This window comes from Hippoglossus stenolepis, chromosome 20, assembly GCF_022539355.2.
Source record: "Hippoglossus stenolepis isolate QCI-W04-F060 chromosome 20, HSTE1.2, whole genome shotgun sequence".
NCBI lineage: Eukaryota > Metazoa > Chordata > Actinopteri > Pleuronectiformes > Pleuronectidae > Hippoglossus > Hippoglossus stenolepis.
Window position 1 is genome coordinate 17,766,782 of NC_061502.1, and position 17,357 is coordinate 17,784,138.

The window sequence follows — 17,357 nt, forward strand, 5'->3', positions numbered from 1 at the left end:
GCAGAGTCAATCGCAGCGTCCCGGCGTCAGCACGGTCACAGTCTGCACTTTAATAATATCATGGAGTCGCTTTGGTTTTACAGTTACAGCTGAGCAGGAGGATAAAAAAACATCCCAAACAAGACTGATTAGGGCTCATCTCTGTTTGAGCTGGAGTCCCCCCCCCCCTCTCTCTGTGTGTTGGCTGGTTTGTTTTGAATGGCAGGAAATCTGACAGAACAACTCTCCTCTCCTCCCCTCTTTCTCTCTCTCCAGGCTTTGACCGCCAGCTTCTGTTTTTATTAATATTACTATATCTGTTTCTGCTTCTTTGTTGGCCCAAGGGCAAGGCAGCATTTATTATTATCCTATACAGGCCTTGTGTTCAGCACCTGTTACTGTTCAGACACTTGGTTATTAATGATCCTGTTAAATAGCAGGAAAGAGACTGGACCTGTTCGTGTGATGGAGGATATTTCTCCTGCTTTTATTGTTGATTTTGAGGCTATACACACAAACAAACAAAATCATCTCCTCTTCCATCCTCCTGCCAGGACCACCCCGAGGGCGCGTGCGTGCTCAGGTGAGTTACAGCACGAGGAGAGAGGCAGAAAGAGAGAGAGAGAGAGGGAGGAGAGAGAGAGGGAGAGGGAGAGAGAGAGAGGAAGAGAGAGGGGTCACAAGGATGACCGACTGACCGAAAAATAAAAAAAATCTCAGCTCCATAATATGCCAATAATAATAATTCTATTAATAACTCGCTGATAAAATCAATTACAGGCTTATAATAATAATAACAATAGCAACAAATAATACATCAATTCTTCCACACACACACACACACACACACACACGATGCTGATTCAAAAATAGAAAAGCTCTCGTGCTTCTGTCGTTTTTTCTTCCACAAAGACAACAGTCATAATACACCCCCCCCCTCCTCCCTGCAGCCCCCTCCCCCATCAAAAGAAAAGAAATATGAAATAACATTCATCAAACGCTGTTTTCCATGCACCCACATGAAAACAACAAAAAAAACCGAACCAATATCGTAAATATGAGACACAATTGTCCATTTAATTCATCACATTTGCGCATTTAAAAATAAATCCAACATACAAAGTCATGATAATTAGCATTATATAAAAAAAAAATATTTTAAATAAAGAGGTTTTTATTCTATTAGTCGAATTCCATCGATCCCGTTTTGGCTACATCGAATGAATTTGTGGTGAAAATGAGCAAAATGTGTGTTTACCAGAGAAACCCTGCGATTTAAAAACTGCCCCCAAGAAAAATAAATAAACAATAAAAAATGTTCTGCATCGAAATCACCTCGTTTCCACGTGAAAAAAATCCTCGTCGCGGCTGAACGAAGCGATCACAAGCGTCTCCATATGGAAACAAAGGAAAAATCAATGTGTTATTCCGTTGATAATAATCGAAATTAGCTGCAAGAGAATCACAAAGCAAACTCGCGTTTCCGTTGAAAAAAATCCGTTTATTTCGAGTAAAAGAGAAAAAAAAAACCAACTGAGCCGACGTTGGATTAAAGAGAATAAGAAAAAAATAACAATAAAAAGATATAATAAGCGTAGTGGAGAGGAGAATGTGGCACAAAATAGAAAACGGGTGGAAAAAGTCCAGAAAAAGAGTGGAAAATGTTGAAAGAAGCACTTGGTTCCTTATTAAGGCGAAGATACAATATTTATTCCTTGTCTCCTGGGATGCTCCGCTCCGTCTATTGTCCTCCCATTCCTCAGTGCTGATGCTTAATTTTCAAAACTTCTATATTACCAAGGGACCTACGACATCAGCCGAGAAATACCCTGCAAGTACAAAATCCGTGCGCCAGCCCCGTCCGTGCAGAGGGGAGACGCTCGCGTTCCGCCAGCTTTCTGCCGCCGTGCCCACACCGAGCGAGGGGGGACTTTTACATTTCTCTCGCCCTTTTTTACTGGGATTTTAACGCATTTTCATTTATTCTCGGCTGCTGCTGCTGTGACTCGACCGAGCGCCGGAGAGGAGAGAGGAACAAAAAACAAAAAAAACACACTTTTTGGAGAAAGCACAATGTCAGCGACCTTCCCCGGACTTGTCCACGACGCAGAGGTAGGCTCATTTATTTATCCTTTAATTCGTGGGATTATTTTTTACGTGCAGGAAGGAAATATTATTTACTTTTTTAGGGGGTATTTGGACACGTGCGCTTTTTATACAGGGGCTCTGCTCGCGTGGGCTTTTTAATTATAATAATAACATAGATGATGGTTATAATAATGTGCAATGGAGGTAGGAATGAGAAGGGAATTTTTTTATTGTGGGTAACAGTGTGATTCGACCACGTCAGGGCGGAACACTCCGCTGCGTCTTACCTCCTCATGCACTGGGAGAACTGGGACAGCGAATCCTCCAGTTTAATAATAATAACACAGAACAGGCTTTCTTTTTTTTTCTCTTAAACGAGCAGAGTGACAGGGAGGGAGGAGGATAAAAAAAAAAAATACCGATGGCTCCTGTTGCCGTGCGCTCGTTCCCCTCCCGGGCGCGTGGAAGTGACATCTCCTTCAGGTGGTTTAAAGTGGGAGCCGCGCGCTTTGAGTGTGTGTGAGCCGTGTTTCCTCAGTGTGTTCGGGGAGGCAGGCTGCGGAGGAGACACCGGCTCCTGCTAAATGACACCGAGCGCACATCTCACTCCTTTATCCTCCTGCAGATACGTCACGACGGATCAAACAGCTACCGGCTCATGCAGCTCGGGTGCCTGGAGTCCGTGGCCAACTCCTCGGTCGCCTACTCCTCCTCCTCCCCGCTCACCTACCCGGCGCCGGCGGGGACGGAGTTCGCCTCGCCCTACTTCTCCGCCAACCACCAGTACACGCCCCTGCACCACCAGTCCTTCCACTACGAGTTCCAGCACTCGCACCCGGCCGTGGCCCCGGAGGCCTACGGGCTGAACTCGCTGCACTCGGGCCAGTACTACCAGCAGCTCCACCACGGGGAGCCCGCGGACTTCATCAACCTGCACAGCGCGCGCTCGGCCCTCAAGTCCTCGTGCCTGGACGAGCAGCAGCGGCGCGAGCTCGGCTGCCTCGATGCCTACCGCCGCCATGACCTGTCGCTGATGACGTCACACGGCTCCCAGGCCTACGGCATGCACCACCCGGACCAGAGGCTGCTGCCCGCCGCCGGCCTGGGGCTGCCTCCGGCCGGGGGAGACGACCTGCAGGTACCGGTGGCCTCCCTCCCATCCATCCATCCATCCATCCATCCCCCACCCCCCACCTCTCTTCACCTGGGCCACTTCCCCCTGCCTCTGGTTCATTAACACCCACATAAAGTCTGACAGCCACCAGGCCCAGTGTAGCCCCAGTGCCTCCAACTGAACCCCCTGCCCTTCTTTGAGTACAGCAGCTATTCCAACATGTTGAGGAGAAACCCGGCACCAGATGTCTGTGTCTGTGTGTCTGTTACATCTCCAGCAACACGACCCTCCCTCATACTTGGGAGTAGAAATAATATTGGCTTTATTCTTTTTATTTGGGAGGATTTATTCCGGCAGCCAAAGCAGACGTGTCTGTGGAGCAGGCTGAGTAAATGTCAGCTGTGAAAGGCAGCCCTGCTTCTAAAGGTTAATTGACTGGCAGTCCATACAATCCCATTGTGAAGCCCGCCCTTTATTTCTCCATCAGCACACGTGACCCACATTTTACATAATTCTATTCGATGTAAAGAAATGGTCCGAGATGAAAACGGATTCGCACAGTGCTCCAGTGTGTGAGAGAGTGTGTGAGAGTGTGAGGGTGAGTGTGTGAGTGTGTGTGTGAGTGTGTGTGTGTGTGTGGTGTGTGATGTGTGGGGCAAAGAAAAGCCGCTGGTTGCTCTATTCTCCGGTAAAGGGCGGATTAACGGATCGGGGTTCAGGGCACAATGCCCGGCTCGGGCGCCATAAAGCACCGTAGTTTATCCAATTACCGACTTAACGTCAATCAACTTTGTTACTTATGCAGCGACATCTGAGCTGGTTAAACCTCGTCTGTGGTTAAAACACAGTTCAGCACCGACACGTTAACTACATTTACCAACTCAGGACATTTTTAACTTCACTACACTGCAAAGGATTTTTTAAAAAATAAACTTTTTCTAATTTTTAAATCTGGTTTAAAAATGACAATCACTTAAATCCAAATTATAATCAGGCGTTTTTTAAATTATTTTATTGTAGGATAATTTTAGTTTTATTGTGATGAATTTATTTAACTTTATTTAAAGGGTGTGGCAATAAGGATGATGATATATATTAAAATATAAAAGGTGAATTGTTCCTAAATATAGATATTAAATGTGTATTTAAATGTATAGCGTACTTATTATTAATTAGATTATGTACCTGTAATATTTGTATTATTTTTTTATTGATCTGTCTGACCACAAGTTAAATATTCTATATTATCTTATTTGACACTGAATAATTTGGTTAATTTAATTCAGTGATAACAATTCACAAATATTCTACTCATATAAAATTAGATATAGGTTTGCTTTGTTTGGTTTCATTTGATTCAATTGTACTTCATATAATTCAATTGTCCTTCATATTATTCAATTTAACTTAATTTTATTCAATTTAACTTCACATTATTCAATTTTAATTCCAGTAATTCACTTGTACTCCCTATAATTCAATTGTGCTTCATATTATTCAATTTGACTTCATTATATTCAATTAACTTCATATTATTCAACATAACGTCATTGTATTATTATTATTCAATTTTACAGTATTATATTTTATTTTGTTTACACGACAGTTTATTTTACTTCATTTTACTATAATTAATTTGATTTTCTGTGACTTTCTGTGAGTTTATTAGAGTTTATTAGAGTTTCTCCTTTAGTGAGCTCCACTTCCCTGTCGTGCTCTCCGTCCCTCCGGGCTCTGAGCCGCTGCTGCTTGTGGGTCGTGTCACCCAGGTCCTGTGTATGTTTCTAAGCTGTCGGCGGCTCTGACCCTTTTCATTGAGCGAAGAAGAAAGAAACGGCTCGTGAACCTGAGCTCGCACGAGGCGGACGCATGAGCGGAACAGATGCGGCCACATGGTCTCGTGGAGCCTCGGTCGCATCTTTGAGCGCGTTAAAGAGATTTTCATGCGGAACAAAAGCAGCTGCCACACCTTTCCCCCCGTCACTAAGCTAATTCATGCAGGACCTCTGCGTTTTGTATATTGATTTTATAATCACTTTAGCTCCGCAGCAGAAAGAAAAGGAACAGAGCAGGAGCTGGTTAAGAAAGAGCTACAACACGCTCCCTTTTTTACTCTTGGTTTTAATCTGGGGCTTGTGCACGGTGCGGGCCTCCAGGCTCGCACGAGGGATTAAGTGTTTTCTGAATAAAAAGCGCGTGTTCTCCTTTCGAGATGACATCGTTGATAGCACGACGAGAGGCTGATCTGGACCAAAATGGCGGCGGTAACAGGTTCCCCCCCTATATATATATATGTATTCTGCACCCCTACATGTTGCAGTGTGCTTGTGGTGCTGAGCAGAAACCCCAACAGGTTGGCTGGTGGAGTCCTGGACGCCGCTGCTCATTTCTGAGTCTGGCTGCTGCTGGGTCGTGCTGTCCTCGCCTTATCGCCCCGAGCCTTTCAAATTAAGCTCGTTTCTGGCTGAGCCGTGAGCTGCATCCTTGATTCCGCTGCGCCCTCAGCTCCACTCAGACTCTGCTAAGTGATGAACACTTTCTAACAAAAAGGCTTCCACCGCTAGGAAACCGTGCGGATTGGCGGTGTGCCACAGGGCAGCCCCGGACGCACGGGTTTCTTCATTGATTTGGCGCGTCATGGATGCGCATTCTGACGCTTTTAGTGCGTAATTCCAAGGAGTTGATTATCTTGTGCTCAGACCCTAACCTTCCCATATCATCATCACCCTCATCATTGTGTAACTGTGTCACTTGAATGTTTCTGACGTGCAAAATGTCCTCGATATTAATACTCCATAACTCTGCAGGTTTGTTTACACACCCACCACATAACTCATACAGTGCTGCACAGAAACCTGAAGGATCCATATAGAGGCAATGGTTTCCAACGTAGGGGTCAAGACCCTCCTTACTGTCCACAAGATAAATCTTAGTGGTCATGCAATGATTGACTTCTAGCAAATTTCCCTGTGAATATATATTGATTTATTCCTCAAGGTTTCTAAAGTAAAACCTTAATGTTAATCTAAAAAGAGAAAATCACATCACAGAAATTTGCATATAGGTTTATACCAATCAAATTCAATCATATTTTAATTGTATATCCCATATTCACAAATTACAAGCCTCAATCTGTGCAGGGAGCCACATCCTCTGTCCTTAACCCTCCAAGAAATGTCAAAAATAATATTTAAACAGGGGGGAAATAGATGACATATGATATATGGCCTTAAACCCTAATATAAAATTTAGACAGGTCTCTGTGTTTCAGATCAATAACTTGTGTTTACCCCTAAATGTCATTATTAATGCACAGTTTTACTTGAACCTCCTCAGTAGGTCTTAGTGTCATTGCAGCTGAGTGTTGTTCCACGGTGGGTTTAACTGCAGGTGCAGCAACACCTCCACTCACTGATCACAAACCATGACAGCTCCCACATAAAGAAGAAGGGGATTATTATCCGCTGCATGTGAAAACCTGACAGCTGCGTAAACTGCGCGTCTCCAGCGGTGCAAAAACATCTGGGTGAAGCGGTTTCACCTCCCGGCTCGTGCTAATGAGTGCGTGTCTCCGCAGGGCTCCGTGGAGGCGCAGTGTGGGCTCGTGCTGAACGGCCAAGGGGGCGTCATCCGGAGAGGTAAGGCCCCGTTATTACTATTATTTTTTATTCTTACCGGAGGCTCGACACGACGAGACAGCGGCGGCAGACAGACAAACAGGCGGGAGCTTCCCTCTCTTGTCTCCTGTCAACCGCTTCCCCGCCTGTTTAAACACTAACACACTGTGGTACACGCGCACAGACGCGCAGACTGTCACTCAACACACACCGGGTTGTTTTCATCAGTCACTCGACATGGCTTTGAATCTTACTGAGAGAAATTAAACCAAGTGTCGAGAATAACATATAATAACTTGAGATTTATTAAATATAAACGCACTATGTACAGAGAAATGTGTATTTGACATATATATACACACACACACACACCTCATTGTCACACAGTATTGTTAAAGCAGTGCCTACAGGTTTGTCTTCAAACAGGAAGTGTCTGTTGTAATGCAGACTGACTGACAGCTTCCCTTTGTTGCCGTAAAACAAACTATTTTAATATTAATCAGATCATAAAATTATTATTAGGATAAGATAAGATAAATTCAGTTATTGTTCTACTCATTGTGGACGATCTTGTTTTTTATTCTGTAATTAATTCAAATAGGAAAACACGGGAAATATGATGTATTAATATTTTTCCCAATGAGCCTATTTATGCTATAATCTTATATTTCTAGTGACCGAACAAATAGAAGACTTTAAAGTCTATAATGATGTAAAAGAAAGAGATATAGCCTATCATCATGATATCCTCCCTTTATTGTGTAATGAATGTAAATAGAAAAACACAGGCATTACTAATGTATAGCCCAATTAGCCTGTTTAAATAATCCTATAGTTTTACTAACCTATAGAAAATAAGAAAAACAAATACCAGTCTATTAAGTAATTTATAATGTCAAAAAAGGGGACTATATCATAATTAAATTATAGGTGTATAAGGTTTATTGTCACAATAAATGTAATTCTATAAATAAATTATAGATAAACTTTAACATGGTGGCCTGTGGTTAATATAGATGAGATTTGCCTGAAACTAAAAATGCAATATTAATTCAGCTGTCGTCTGCATTTATCAGGTGTTTGATTCCTCCTGCAAAATGCCACTTAATATATGTGTGTTTCATTGAAGGCCTTGTGTGGTTTGTGTTGTTATTGGTGGTTTGTGTTGTTATTTCTTGGTTTGTGTTGTCATTGGTGGTTTGTGTTGTTATCTGTGGTTTGTGTTGTGAATGGCATCACAGGCCTGTGTGGTGCAGACCTGTAGAAGCTGGTGGTTTGTGTGGCAGCAGCTGGAGGTGTGAGCACGAAGCTGTGGACTCCAGGTGAAGCTGTGCACGTGTGACTCTCTCTCTGCAAACCTGCGCGTTACGCACCTGCCACTTTCCCTCTCGCGTGGCCGTGCATGGATGGATGTGCGTGTTGGCTCCATCAAAGCCAGCTCCTGTTCCTCCCGTCTCCCCCTTTCTCCCCGACACTATGTGTGTGCAGCTCTCCGCGCAGAAGAGCAGGGGCTGAGTCCCGGGGTTTAATTTTTCATCGGCCCTGCCTAGGTGTTGGGGCTTTTCTCTCGGATTGACGCGGGAATCCCTGCGCTATCACTTTCGGTTAATGGTGCGCCATATTTGGCCCTGAGCTCAGCCGCTGCAACCATCACAACCAATAATCTTTGCTTTACCTCCCGCTCCCGTATCGATAGCTTCTCTCGCCTCGGGCGCACGCTTTGATATGTTAATGCGGAGCGGGGCCCCGGATTCAGCCGAGATCATATTAATGTTGTTCTTTCTGACTGCGGCTTTGGCGGCATGAATATTCACATAACCTTTTTCAAAAGAAAAATCACTCCGCTACTTAGGAGGAGTCGTCTGTGTTTTTAATCACCCCCCTTCTCTCTCTCTCTCTACCCTGCAGCAGCACATCCAGCTGATCTGTGGGAGGCGCGCCCCCGCCACTACACGGCGTGCACGCGCCTCCCTCTTCTCTGTGAAGACATCTCCTCTTCTTCCTCTTTTTGGATTTGTAAACATTGTTGTTAAAAATTTGAGGAAAATGACATTTGGCCCGTGTCTCCTTTTTCTTTAATTTTCGCGGGAAACTTGTAAAAAAAAGGCGCTTGATTCCGCGTGTGATCCCGCCCGCCGCTCGCGCCGCAGCCCGAGGCTACTCTCCGCTGCTTAAATACCGTTATCGCCTCTGGGCCCGCGCGCTGCACCGACTGCTCTACCGGCAATAGCTCTTTTCGATCGCCCTTGGCAACGTAAAATACAAACTACTTTGAATCAAAACATTTTTAGGCGAATTAATATGATGTGAACCCGCGGCTTTCAGAGGCGCGCGCCCCTGTCAGAGCGCGTGAGGCTGACAGACAGGCCGGGCCCCGGTTTGTGTCACACGCAGACAGAGACGGACTTCACACGCACACACAGACACACACAGAGACACACACACACACACACACACGCACACAAAAAGAGAGAAACACCCTGTTCTTTATTTAGTGATGATCATTCTACTCTGCGTCCATTTCTATGAACACATGGAGGAAATCTGAAGTGGAAGCTACAGTTTGTCTAATAATAATGTGACTGATATTATAGTATGGCTATAACTATAAGGTTTTATAAATGTCAAATTATTTTCAGAACAATTAGTTGAGAAAGGATGGATGCCTAACCCTAACCCTAACCCTAAATCTAACCCTAACCCTAATTATAATTATAACCCTAACCCTAATCTAATTATAACCCTAACCCTATTCTAATCCTAAAACCAAGTCTGAACCCTCAAACATCCCTTTGAAAAAGTGAGGACTGGCCAAAATGTCCTCACTTTCCAAAAATGTCCCCACTCTGTAGGGTCTATGCTTAAAATGGTCCTCACAAGTACAGTACAGGCACACACACACACACACACACACACACACACTTTAACCAATAGTATCCGTAGATTCCCTCGACTTGAAATTGTCCAGTCTTGACAGCCATGTCTGAAATACAACTCCCATCCTGCCTTGCACAAAGTGCTGCCCTCTGGACTACAGCAGCCTTTTGTCTCCGCGGCGTTATGATGTCACAGGCGCCAGGCGCTGTCCACGGTGCTGAACCTGGACCTTTAACACGCTACAGGCCCGACTGCACTTCCTGTTTCCACAAAAAAAAAATCTATTTACCAGATTGTTCTGATTTCAGCAGCAGATTATGATACAGATAACACGCGGTCACACACGAGGTTTAGCTGTTGGCCAAATTGTCCACAATGCCCCGGGAAAGATAAGCCAATCCTCGCCTGCAGCGGCGTTCCACTCGGCCTAAATGGCGTCATTTTCTTCATTCCATCATATCCAGCACGCGGCCTAACAACAAAGCGACACACCCTGCTGTTAGATTTGATAATGAGGCAGATGAATAATAGAATATAGCCTACAGTACATCAGACGGAGAACCTTGCGTTTCGGCTGCTTGAGACGTTGGTTCGAGTGAAAGTTTAATAATAATAGGCCCGACTCAGAGCAGTCGATATATTCCAGGAGGATCCAGCGAGACTGGTTCAGATGCAATTAATAATGTGAAAGAGCCTTCACCATCACAGCCACGATCATTTATTCACACATCCAGGAGCCTCAAGTACACAATGAAATCAGCGTGGCGGTTGTTGGAAGGTGATTAAAGGGAGGTTTTGTTTCTGCCTCCCGGGATTCGAGCAGACAGTTCGTACATACAGACAAATATTGAGCTGGGACAGAATTACCAATATATGTACATAGTAAAAAAAAAAAAGAAGAAGTAATATTGAAGTAGTGAAAAGGAGGCGGATGAAGTGCTGCGAGGGAAAACGATCGATCGTGCCAAGGGAGGATTAAGGCTACTTGGTCATATGTATTTTTATGGGCTGGGTGTACCTCTACACAATAATTACTGTCTTGACTTTAGATTAAAATAATATTTAAACATAAATTTTGTTTACAGCTATACACTGAGATGAGTGCAAGGAAGGCAAAAAAAAAAAAAGAAGCTGTGAAGCGGAAAGCGATCACCGCTCGATAAAAAACACATATTTCTTCTTTGGTTGATTTTGAATTTGGCAAATAAACTGGATGATGAAGTTCTGATGGACTGAGAAAAGATCAATTTAATAAAAACACACAATTCTACATTTACAAAATCTGTAAACAGTGTAAATTGAATTTGGGATTAAAATACTACTTCTAACATAAGAAAGGTGAATTACATAAGTGGAAGTAATTAAATAAAGTCTTTATCTACTATTAGATATTGCTTCACTTATGATGGCATTACTGCACCAATAACACGGACGAGAGATTTTTTTAATCCTCATATCAGGCCCGGATTCTTTAACATAAGAAGTGAGACCTAATGCAACAAGACAAAGGTGCAAAATCATGTCATGTGTTTGTACAGACTTCTGAACTGTTCCATGTAAAAACAAATTAACGTGTTTCAGTCGGTTTTTCGTGAAGCCCAAACTCCACATGTGAGGTCGAGGAGGATATGGTTTCATTTCGTGTATCCTCTGTGACTCAAGGCTTCTCAAGGTCTTTAAAGTCGACCACCTGCACTAAAAGTAAAGTGCTGTTGTAATGAAACACAGCAGCATCTCACCACATGTGACAATTATTGCAACACGAGGTATCCCACCAAAGAAATAGATTGTTTTTAATGAATTTGGCTTTTTTTTAAACAGCACGTTGGCTTCTTGTCTTACGCTTTGATAGAGTAAAATGTATTATAAGACGCAGTAGTAGTAGTAGTTGTAGTTGTAGTAGTAGTAGTAGTAGTATGTTGAGAGATACTTCACTTAGCATCTTTACAGAACTTGATGGGGTTGATGATACATACAGCATCCCGTCACAAAGTTTCGTGGTAGTAGTTCTTGCGTAATCCTGTTCTAACAAATGCACATGAAAACTTTAACTATAAATATACATATAATAATATTTTACATACATGTGAAGGCGAGAGTGATTTAAAAGCGGATGGTTTGTAACATATGTTATGTTTAAACGTGAACAGTGGAATCCAAACCAGGAGCTTGTGGGCACGTTGTTCGCTCATTTCCTTTTAAATATACTTTTAAATCCATGTTACTAAATAAGCAAATATTTTCTTGGTCCCCCCCCCCCACGAATTTGCCCAAAGGTTGCTCAAAAGTCTGTGCACTGTGAAGACAATTATCAACACAGTAGAACTCACCAAAGGCCGGGTCAGCTGACATCCTGACCCCCCATTGAGCCCTGCAGCTTCACACAGAGGAAGAAACGTGGTTTAAGTCAAGAGTTTCACCATTAATTCACAAAAAGTAGCGCGAGCTTGGAAACCTACAAGACCTGTCCACAGTTCTTTGTTTAAAATGTTGCAGCAGTGATTATTAAGTTTCTTTCAGCTTCATGTTGGTTAATCTCATTGAAAAACACCTGTTTAAGTTATTTAAATTCCTATAAGACACTTGTAGACTTCACTGATGCTTTGATTGTGCAGCTCGAGCCATTTGCAATAATCCGATTTGAACAAGTTTAAAGATCCATTTTCTGCCTCATATGAAAACTGCCCTGAGATAACTTGTGTAACGATTTGCTGCTGAATCCTGTAAAGTACATTTCTAGCGACACTGCTGCTCTGGAGCCGTTTTGTAACAGGTGTGGTTGTTGTTTTGTGCGCAGGAGGGACGTGTGTGGTGAATCCTACAGATCTGTTCTGCTCGGTACCGGGTCGACTGTCCCTGCTCAGCTCCACCTCCAAGTACAAAGTCACCATCGCCGAGGTGAAAAGAAGACTGTCCCCGCCAGAGTGCCTCAACGCCTCCTTACTGGGCGGCATATTGCGCAGGTCAGTACAAAGACACACACACACACACACACACACACACACACACACACACACACACACACACACACACACACACACACACACACACACACACACACACACACACACACACACACACACACACACACACACACACACACACACACACACACACACACACACAGAGGGGAGATCTGACTACAACCAGCATCCTTAATGGCTCTAAATGTAACTACAAAGATTGAAGATACTTAACTTATTTCTTAAAGACAAGTCAAACTGAGAGCATAGTTTTTAAAGCTCTTTGATTTCTGCTGGCTTGGACTCTTTCCTTTTTCTTAATTTCAATTTATCGTAGCCTAATAGCTCCACATTAAACCATTTGATCTTTTTTCTATTTCTAAAATACGTCTTTGCAGCTTTTAAAGAATAATTTCTACCGTATCTACAAATACAAGAAGTTTCTCACTGGGAGTCCAGGCCGAAAACTTCCCCCTATACATGACTCACCCAGTATCATCCCAACGGAAAGAAAGATTGAATAATGCAAAATAATACACAAACAAGCTATTAGCAACAACTTGCAGGAAAAAGTCCCAACAAAAAATTATATTAAACAATAAAAAACTAAGTAGAAACTGTAAAAATGTCCCTAATATTCTGTCCACCTCATGTATGCAGCCAAACTACTATCGAAATAGAACTAAACTATATGAATCTGACAGAATGGAGATTTTAAAAGGGAAAAGGGTTATTTTTAAGCCTGAATCTGGCCGGCGAGTCTTTGTAGCCTAAAGATGAAACAGAGGGTTGTACAGTATCGCGCCTACAAAGACTATTGTAGGCGAACGCCGGGGCCCGGGTCTGCACGTGCCGCCGTGGCCCAGGGAGCCAGAGGGAGGAGAGACCAGGCCAGAGCACGTCAGGATCAGAGGAACCAGAGGAAAGCAAGAGTTGCCAGCGCTGTATTATTGATGAGGTGCGAGAGAAAGGGAAGGGGGGAAGAGGAGATAGAAAGAGGGAGAGAGGGCATAAAGGGAAGGGGGGAGGAGGAGGAGAGAGAGAGAGAGAGAGAGAAGGAGAGGATGGCTGGTCCTACAAGATGAGATATAAACAAAGAATGAAAGAAAACGTGCAAATAGACAAAATAAATCACGTGTTTCGCAGAAATGCGTGAGAACTTGTATTTGTGTCATTTACCAAAGACGTTAAGACTCTAACCGACAATAAATATACATGTATATGATATGAGCATCAGTTAAAAACCTTTTATATAGACATTTATCTTTTATTTTACCACACATATATATATAATATCTGTTGTTATCCTGCAGCCTTGTAGTGCTTTCATCGTTTTTCGTGTCTGCGCTTTTATTGTTGTATAATGGATTTGGGTATACATACTCTTTTTGAGCTCGACAACTTTTGTTTTGGGAACACGTCAAATAAAAACCATGATCGATTTCGACTATTAGATTTTTGAAAACCCACACAGCAGACGAACAGCTCTGTTTAAAGTTTTACTCAAAGTTTAAGGAAGAAAAGAAACTACAGGGACTACAGCTTCCAAAATAGATCTTCCTCACTGTGGGTATGGAAAAATGCTCAAACCATAAATGAAGGAACTCCTGGGAACCAGTGACCACATCTATGTATAAAGGAAGCATATTTCACACGTAATGAGTTGACATGTTCTGATTCGATGCTCTTTGATTTCCTGATTAATTTCACAGCTTTGTCAAAGCAAAGAAAAAATCTACATTCTTCCCTCGTTACGTGCAAGACTTTAATTAAACACACGTTTCTTTGTAGAAGAAGGAGGCCACAGGATTTTCATCTGCTGGTGATGTGTGATCCAAATATTCAAGTCCTTTGATGATTTGTGGGATATGTGATGTAAAGTTATTTCCTCTCCCGCAGAGCAAAGTCTAAGAACGGAGGCAGGTGTCTTCGGGAGAAGTTAGACCGTCTGGGCCTCAACCTGCCGGCAGGACGGAGGAAAGCTGCCAACGTCACACTGCTCACCTCCCTGGTGGAAGGTGAGGCACAAACACATTCCCCCCCCTCCTAAAAAAACTGTTATAGTCTCACATGCCCGTCTCATCAGTATTATTTTTTTAATGTGTTCAGGTGAGGCGCTCCACCTGGCGAGGGACTTTGGCTACACCTGCGAGACAGAGTTTCCCAGCAAGGCGGTGGGGGAGCATTTGGCGAGGCAGCACAGTGAGCCGAAAGAAACCAGCGCGCGCAAGAAAATGGTTCTGGCAACGAAGTAAGAGCTCGCACGCGCTCAGACACGCACTGACATTCACACACAGACACACAAACACGTGAATTAACTGGAAAAGGAAGGAGGCATCCTGAAAACTGTCTATGACTTAAACTGTAATCGGCAAGATGCAGTTTATTTTATTCCTCATCTGTCCTGATGTCAGCGTTTTACTAGCATGGCGACGATGGATGCTTCAGTTTAGCCTTTGGATAAAATGTCTGTAAGTTCCAGATGTGCAAATGATTGATCTCATCACTAACCAGCCGTCTTGAGGGAATTCTGTGATAGAAAGAGTTAAATCTGTTTTAAAAGGAAATCAGTGGTTGCATTGCTTCTGCCTGAGTCGAGCAAATGAGAAACTACAATCAAGGTTAAGAAGCAATGAATGGAAACGTTACTAAACACATTATATATTAGTTTTTTGTTCAAAAACACTTTTCATGCATTAAACATGTAAATTGTGGGATAAGCACGACTGCACATTGAGAACTGAACATGCTGAGGGGAATCCGCTCCCACTCATTTCTCACTAAGCTGAACAGCAATGATTTCAAAGGCAGAATAAAAGTAATACAATCCAAACCCAGTCTGGAGAAATGTGTGAAACACAACGTTGTCTCTGCTTGTGCAACGTCGTGTTTTTATGGATCGACACTGAACTCGTCTTGCTCATGTAGCGTCTGCTCAGAGGAAATATTGTTTGTGTGGGCTGATGCAAAACCATGAGGATGGGTACGAGAAAAAAAAAAAAAAGAGAGAAATTGCGACAGTTGTGCTGGAGACAGATGGTAAACCCTCCCTCCCTCCCTCCGTCTGTCCAACAGGCAAATCTGTAAGGAGTTCCAGGACTTATTGAGCCAAGACCGCTCTCCTCTGGGCTCGTCCAGACCGACCCCCATCCTGGACATGGACATCCAGAGACACCTCACACACTTCAGGTAACACACACGCTGACTAATAACGCACCCTAATAATAATCTCGACTCACTCTCTGCCATTCAAACCGAGCGGGGACGTGTTTCCGTGCAGACGCTGTCTCTCTCCGTTCTGGCCCTGACCTCTTTGCCATTTCCGAAAATGTGCAGCTGTGCAGTTTTGTTGTTTGGCAGCGGCAACAGAGGAGGAGGCAGCAGCAGCGGCTTGTTAGCAGAAATGTCACATCTATGGCGTCAGCCTTCTGCAGAATGTACAGAGTCTCATCGAGTGTCCGAAGGGAAAATATCCAGTTTTCAGATATGAGCTCGGTTGTGTAAACACAGATGTGAGGGAGTGGACGACAACAGGTCCGGTTTGAAAAGGTGACCTGAGATTTCATTTCCCCCAGTGAGCTTGTATTTGACTGGGAGGTCAACTTCTTTAATAATACATATTAGTGGTGTACAAACTATTTTTGAGCTCATCAAATTTAGTTTTTTGAATGTCAGATAAAAAGATGGTTAATTATGACTTTGATGGCTATAAATACCCAGTTTAGTTTTTGAAAACCCATACAGCTGTTATATGTTATAAAACCAGTGTATAAAACATCTGTATCCGTATTATGGCTGCAACTAAACATGATTTTCATTTATAATTGTTCTGGCCTCATTAATGTAAAAAATTAGTGCAATCAAAACCGTCCAAAGCTTCAAATATGAGGTTTGCTTAAAAAAGTTGTGAGTACATGGGGAGATTTTTTTCCCCCCAACAATTAACTTAATCAATTACCTGAGCAATCGTTTTTAGCACTAATCTATATATTATTGGTTCAAACTTAACAATATTCAAGCTTAGAATTTACTAGAACAGTGAGTATTCAGTGTTCCCCCCCCATGTGTTATTATGGAAACAGGGTGGAAAACAGCACTTAGACCATCAGAGGACATTAAAACTCTTCTCTGAAAGGGGTTAGTCCGACCAAAGAAACTCTTTCAGGAGGATTAGAAGCTGCACAATGCAGGGAGGAGGAGGGGGGGGTGCAGTGTACAGAGAAGTCAAAGCAAACCTGCATCACCCCGAACGTACCACTGATGTACTGACTTTTATTTGCACCCAAATGGAACAGAGGCTTTAAGTTTGTCCTCACGGTGAATCTCTGATCCTCTCTCCTGACAGTCTGATCACTCACGGGTTCGGCACGCCGGCGGTCTGTGCGGCTCTCAGCACCTTCCAGACGGTCCTGAGCGAGATGCTCAACTACCTGGACAAGAACTCGAGCGGGAAGACGGGCGGACCCAACGACCAGCAGATCAACAGCAGCTCAGAAAAGACGCAGCTCCGGAAAACAGCCGAGCCCCAGAGCAAAGACGGGAAAACAGAAAAGACTGAGTAGCCCCCCATCCACCTGGTCCCCGTGCCTTGGAGCGCTGCATTTAGGAGTGTGTGTTTGTACGAGTGTGAGTGTGTGTGTGTGTGTGTGTGTGTGTGTACTCAGAAAGGATTTGTTAATTCCCAGGCATTACTGTGTCTTCATTGGGACAATTCATATT

The 17,357-nt window shown here is 43.4% G+C and overlaps 1 protein-coding gene across 2 annotated transcripts in view; it reads left to right on the forward strand.

Annotated features, from left to right (window-relative positions):
- Positions 1–1,837: 1,837 nt before the first annotated feature.
- tfap2d (transcription factor AP-2 delta (activating enhancer binding protein 2 delta)) overlaps positions 1,838–17,357 on the forward strand; it is a 43,326-nt gene continuing 27,806 nt past the window's right edge. For both annotated transcript variants that reach the window (XR_007032266.1, XM_035143310.2), the window contains exons 1-8: positions 1,838–2,091; positions 2,693–3,205; positions 6,759–6,819; positions 12,473–12,638; positions 14,538–14,656; positions 14,748–14,889; positions 15,714–15,827; positions 16,984–17,357. The exon at positions 16,984–17,357 is cut by the window's right edge. Coding sequence is in view for 1 of the 2 variants with exons in the window: in XM_035143310.2 (XP_034999201.1) it covers positions 2,053–2,091; positions 2,693–3,205; positions 6,759–6,819; positions 12,473–12,638; positions 14,538–14,656; positions 14,748–14,889; positions 15,714–15,827; positions 16,984–17,200 (1,371 nt within the window). In the remaining variant the exon portion in view is untranslated. The remainder of the gene's footprint in view (positions 2,092–2,692; positions 3,206–6,758; positions 6,820–12,472; positions 12,639–14,537; positions 14,657–14,747; positions 14,890–15,713; positions 15,828–16,983) is intronic.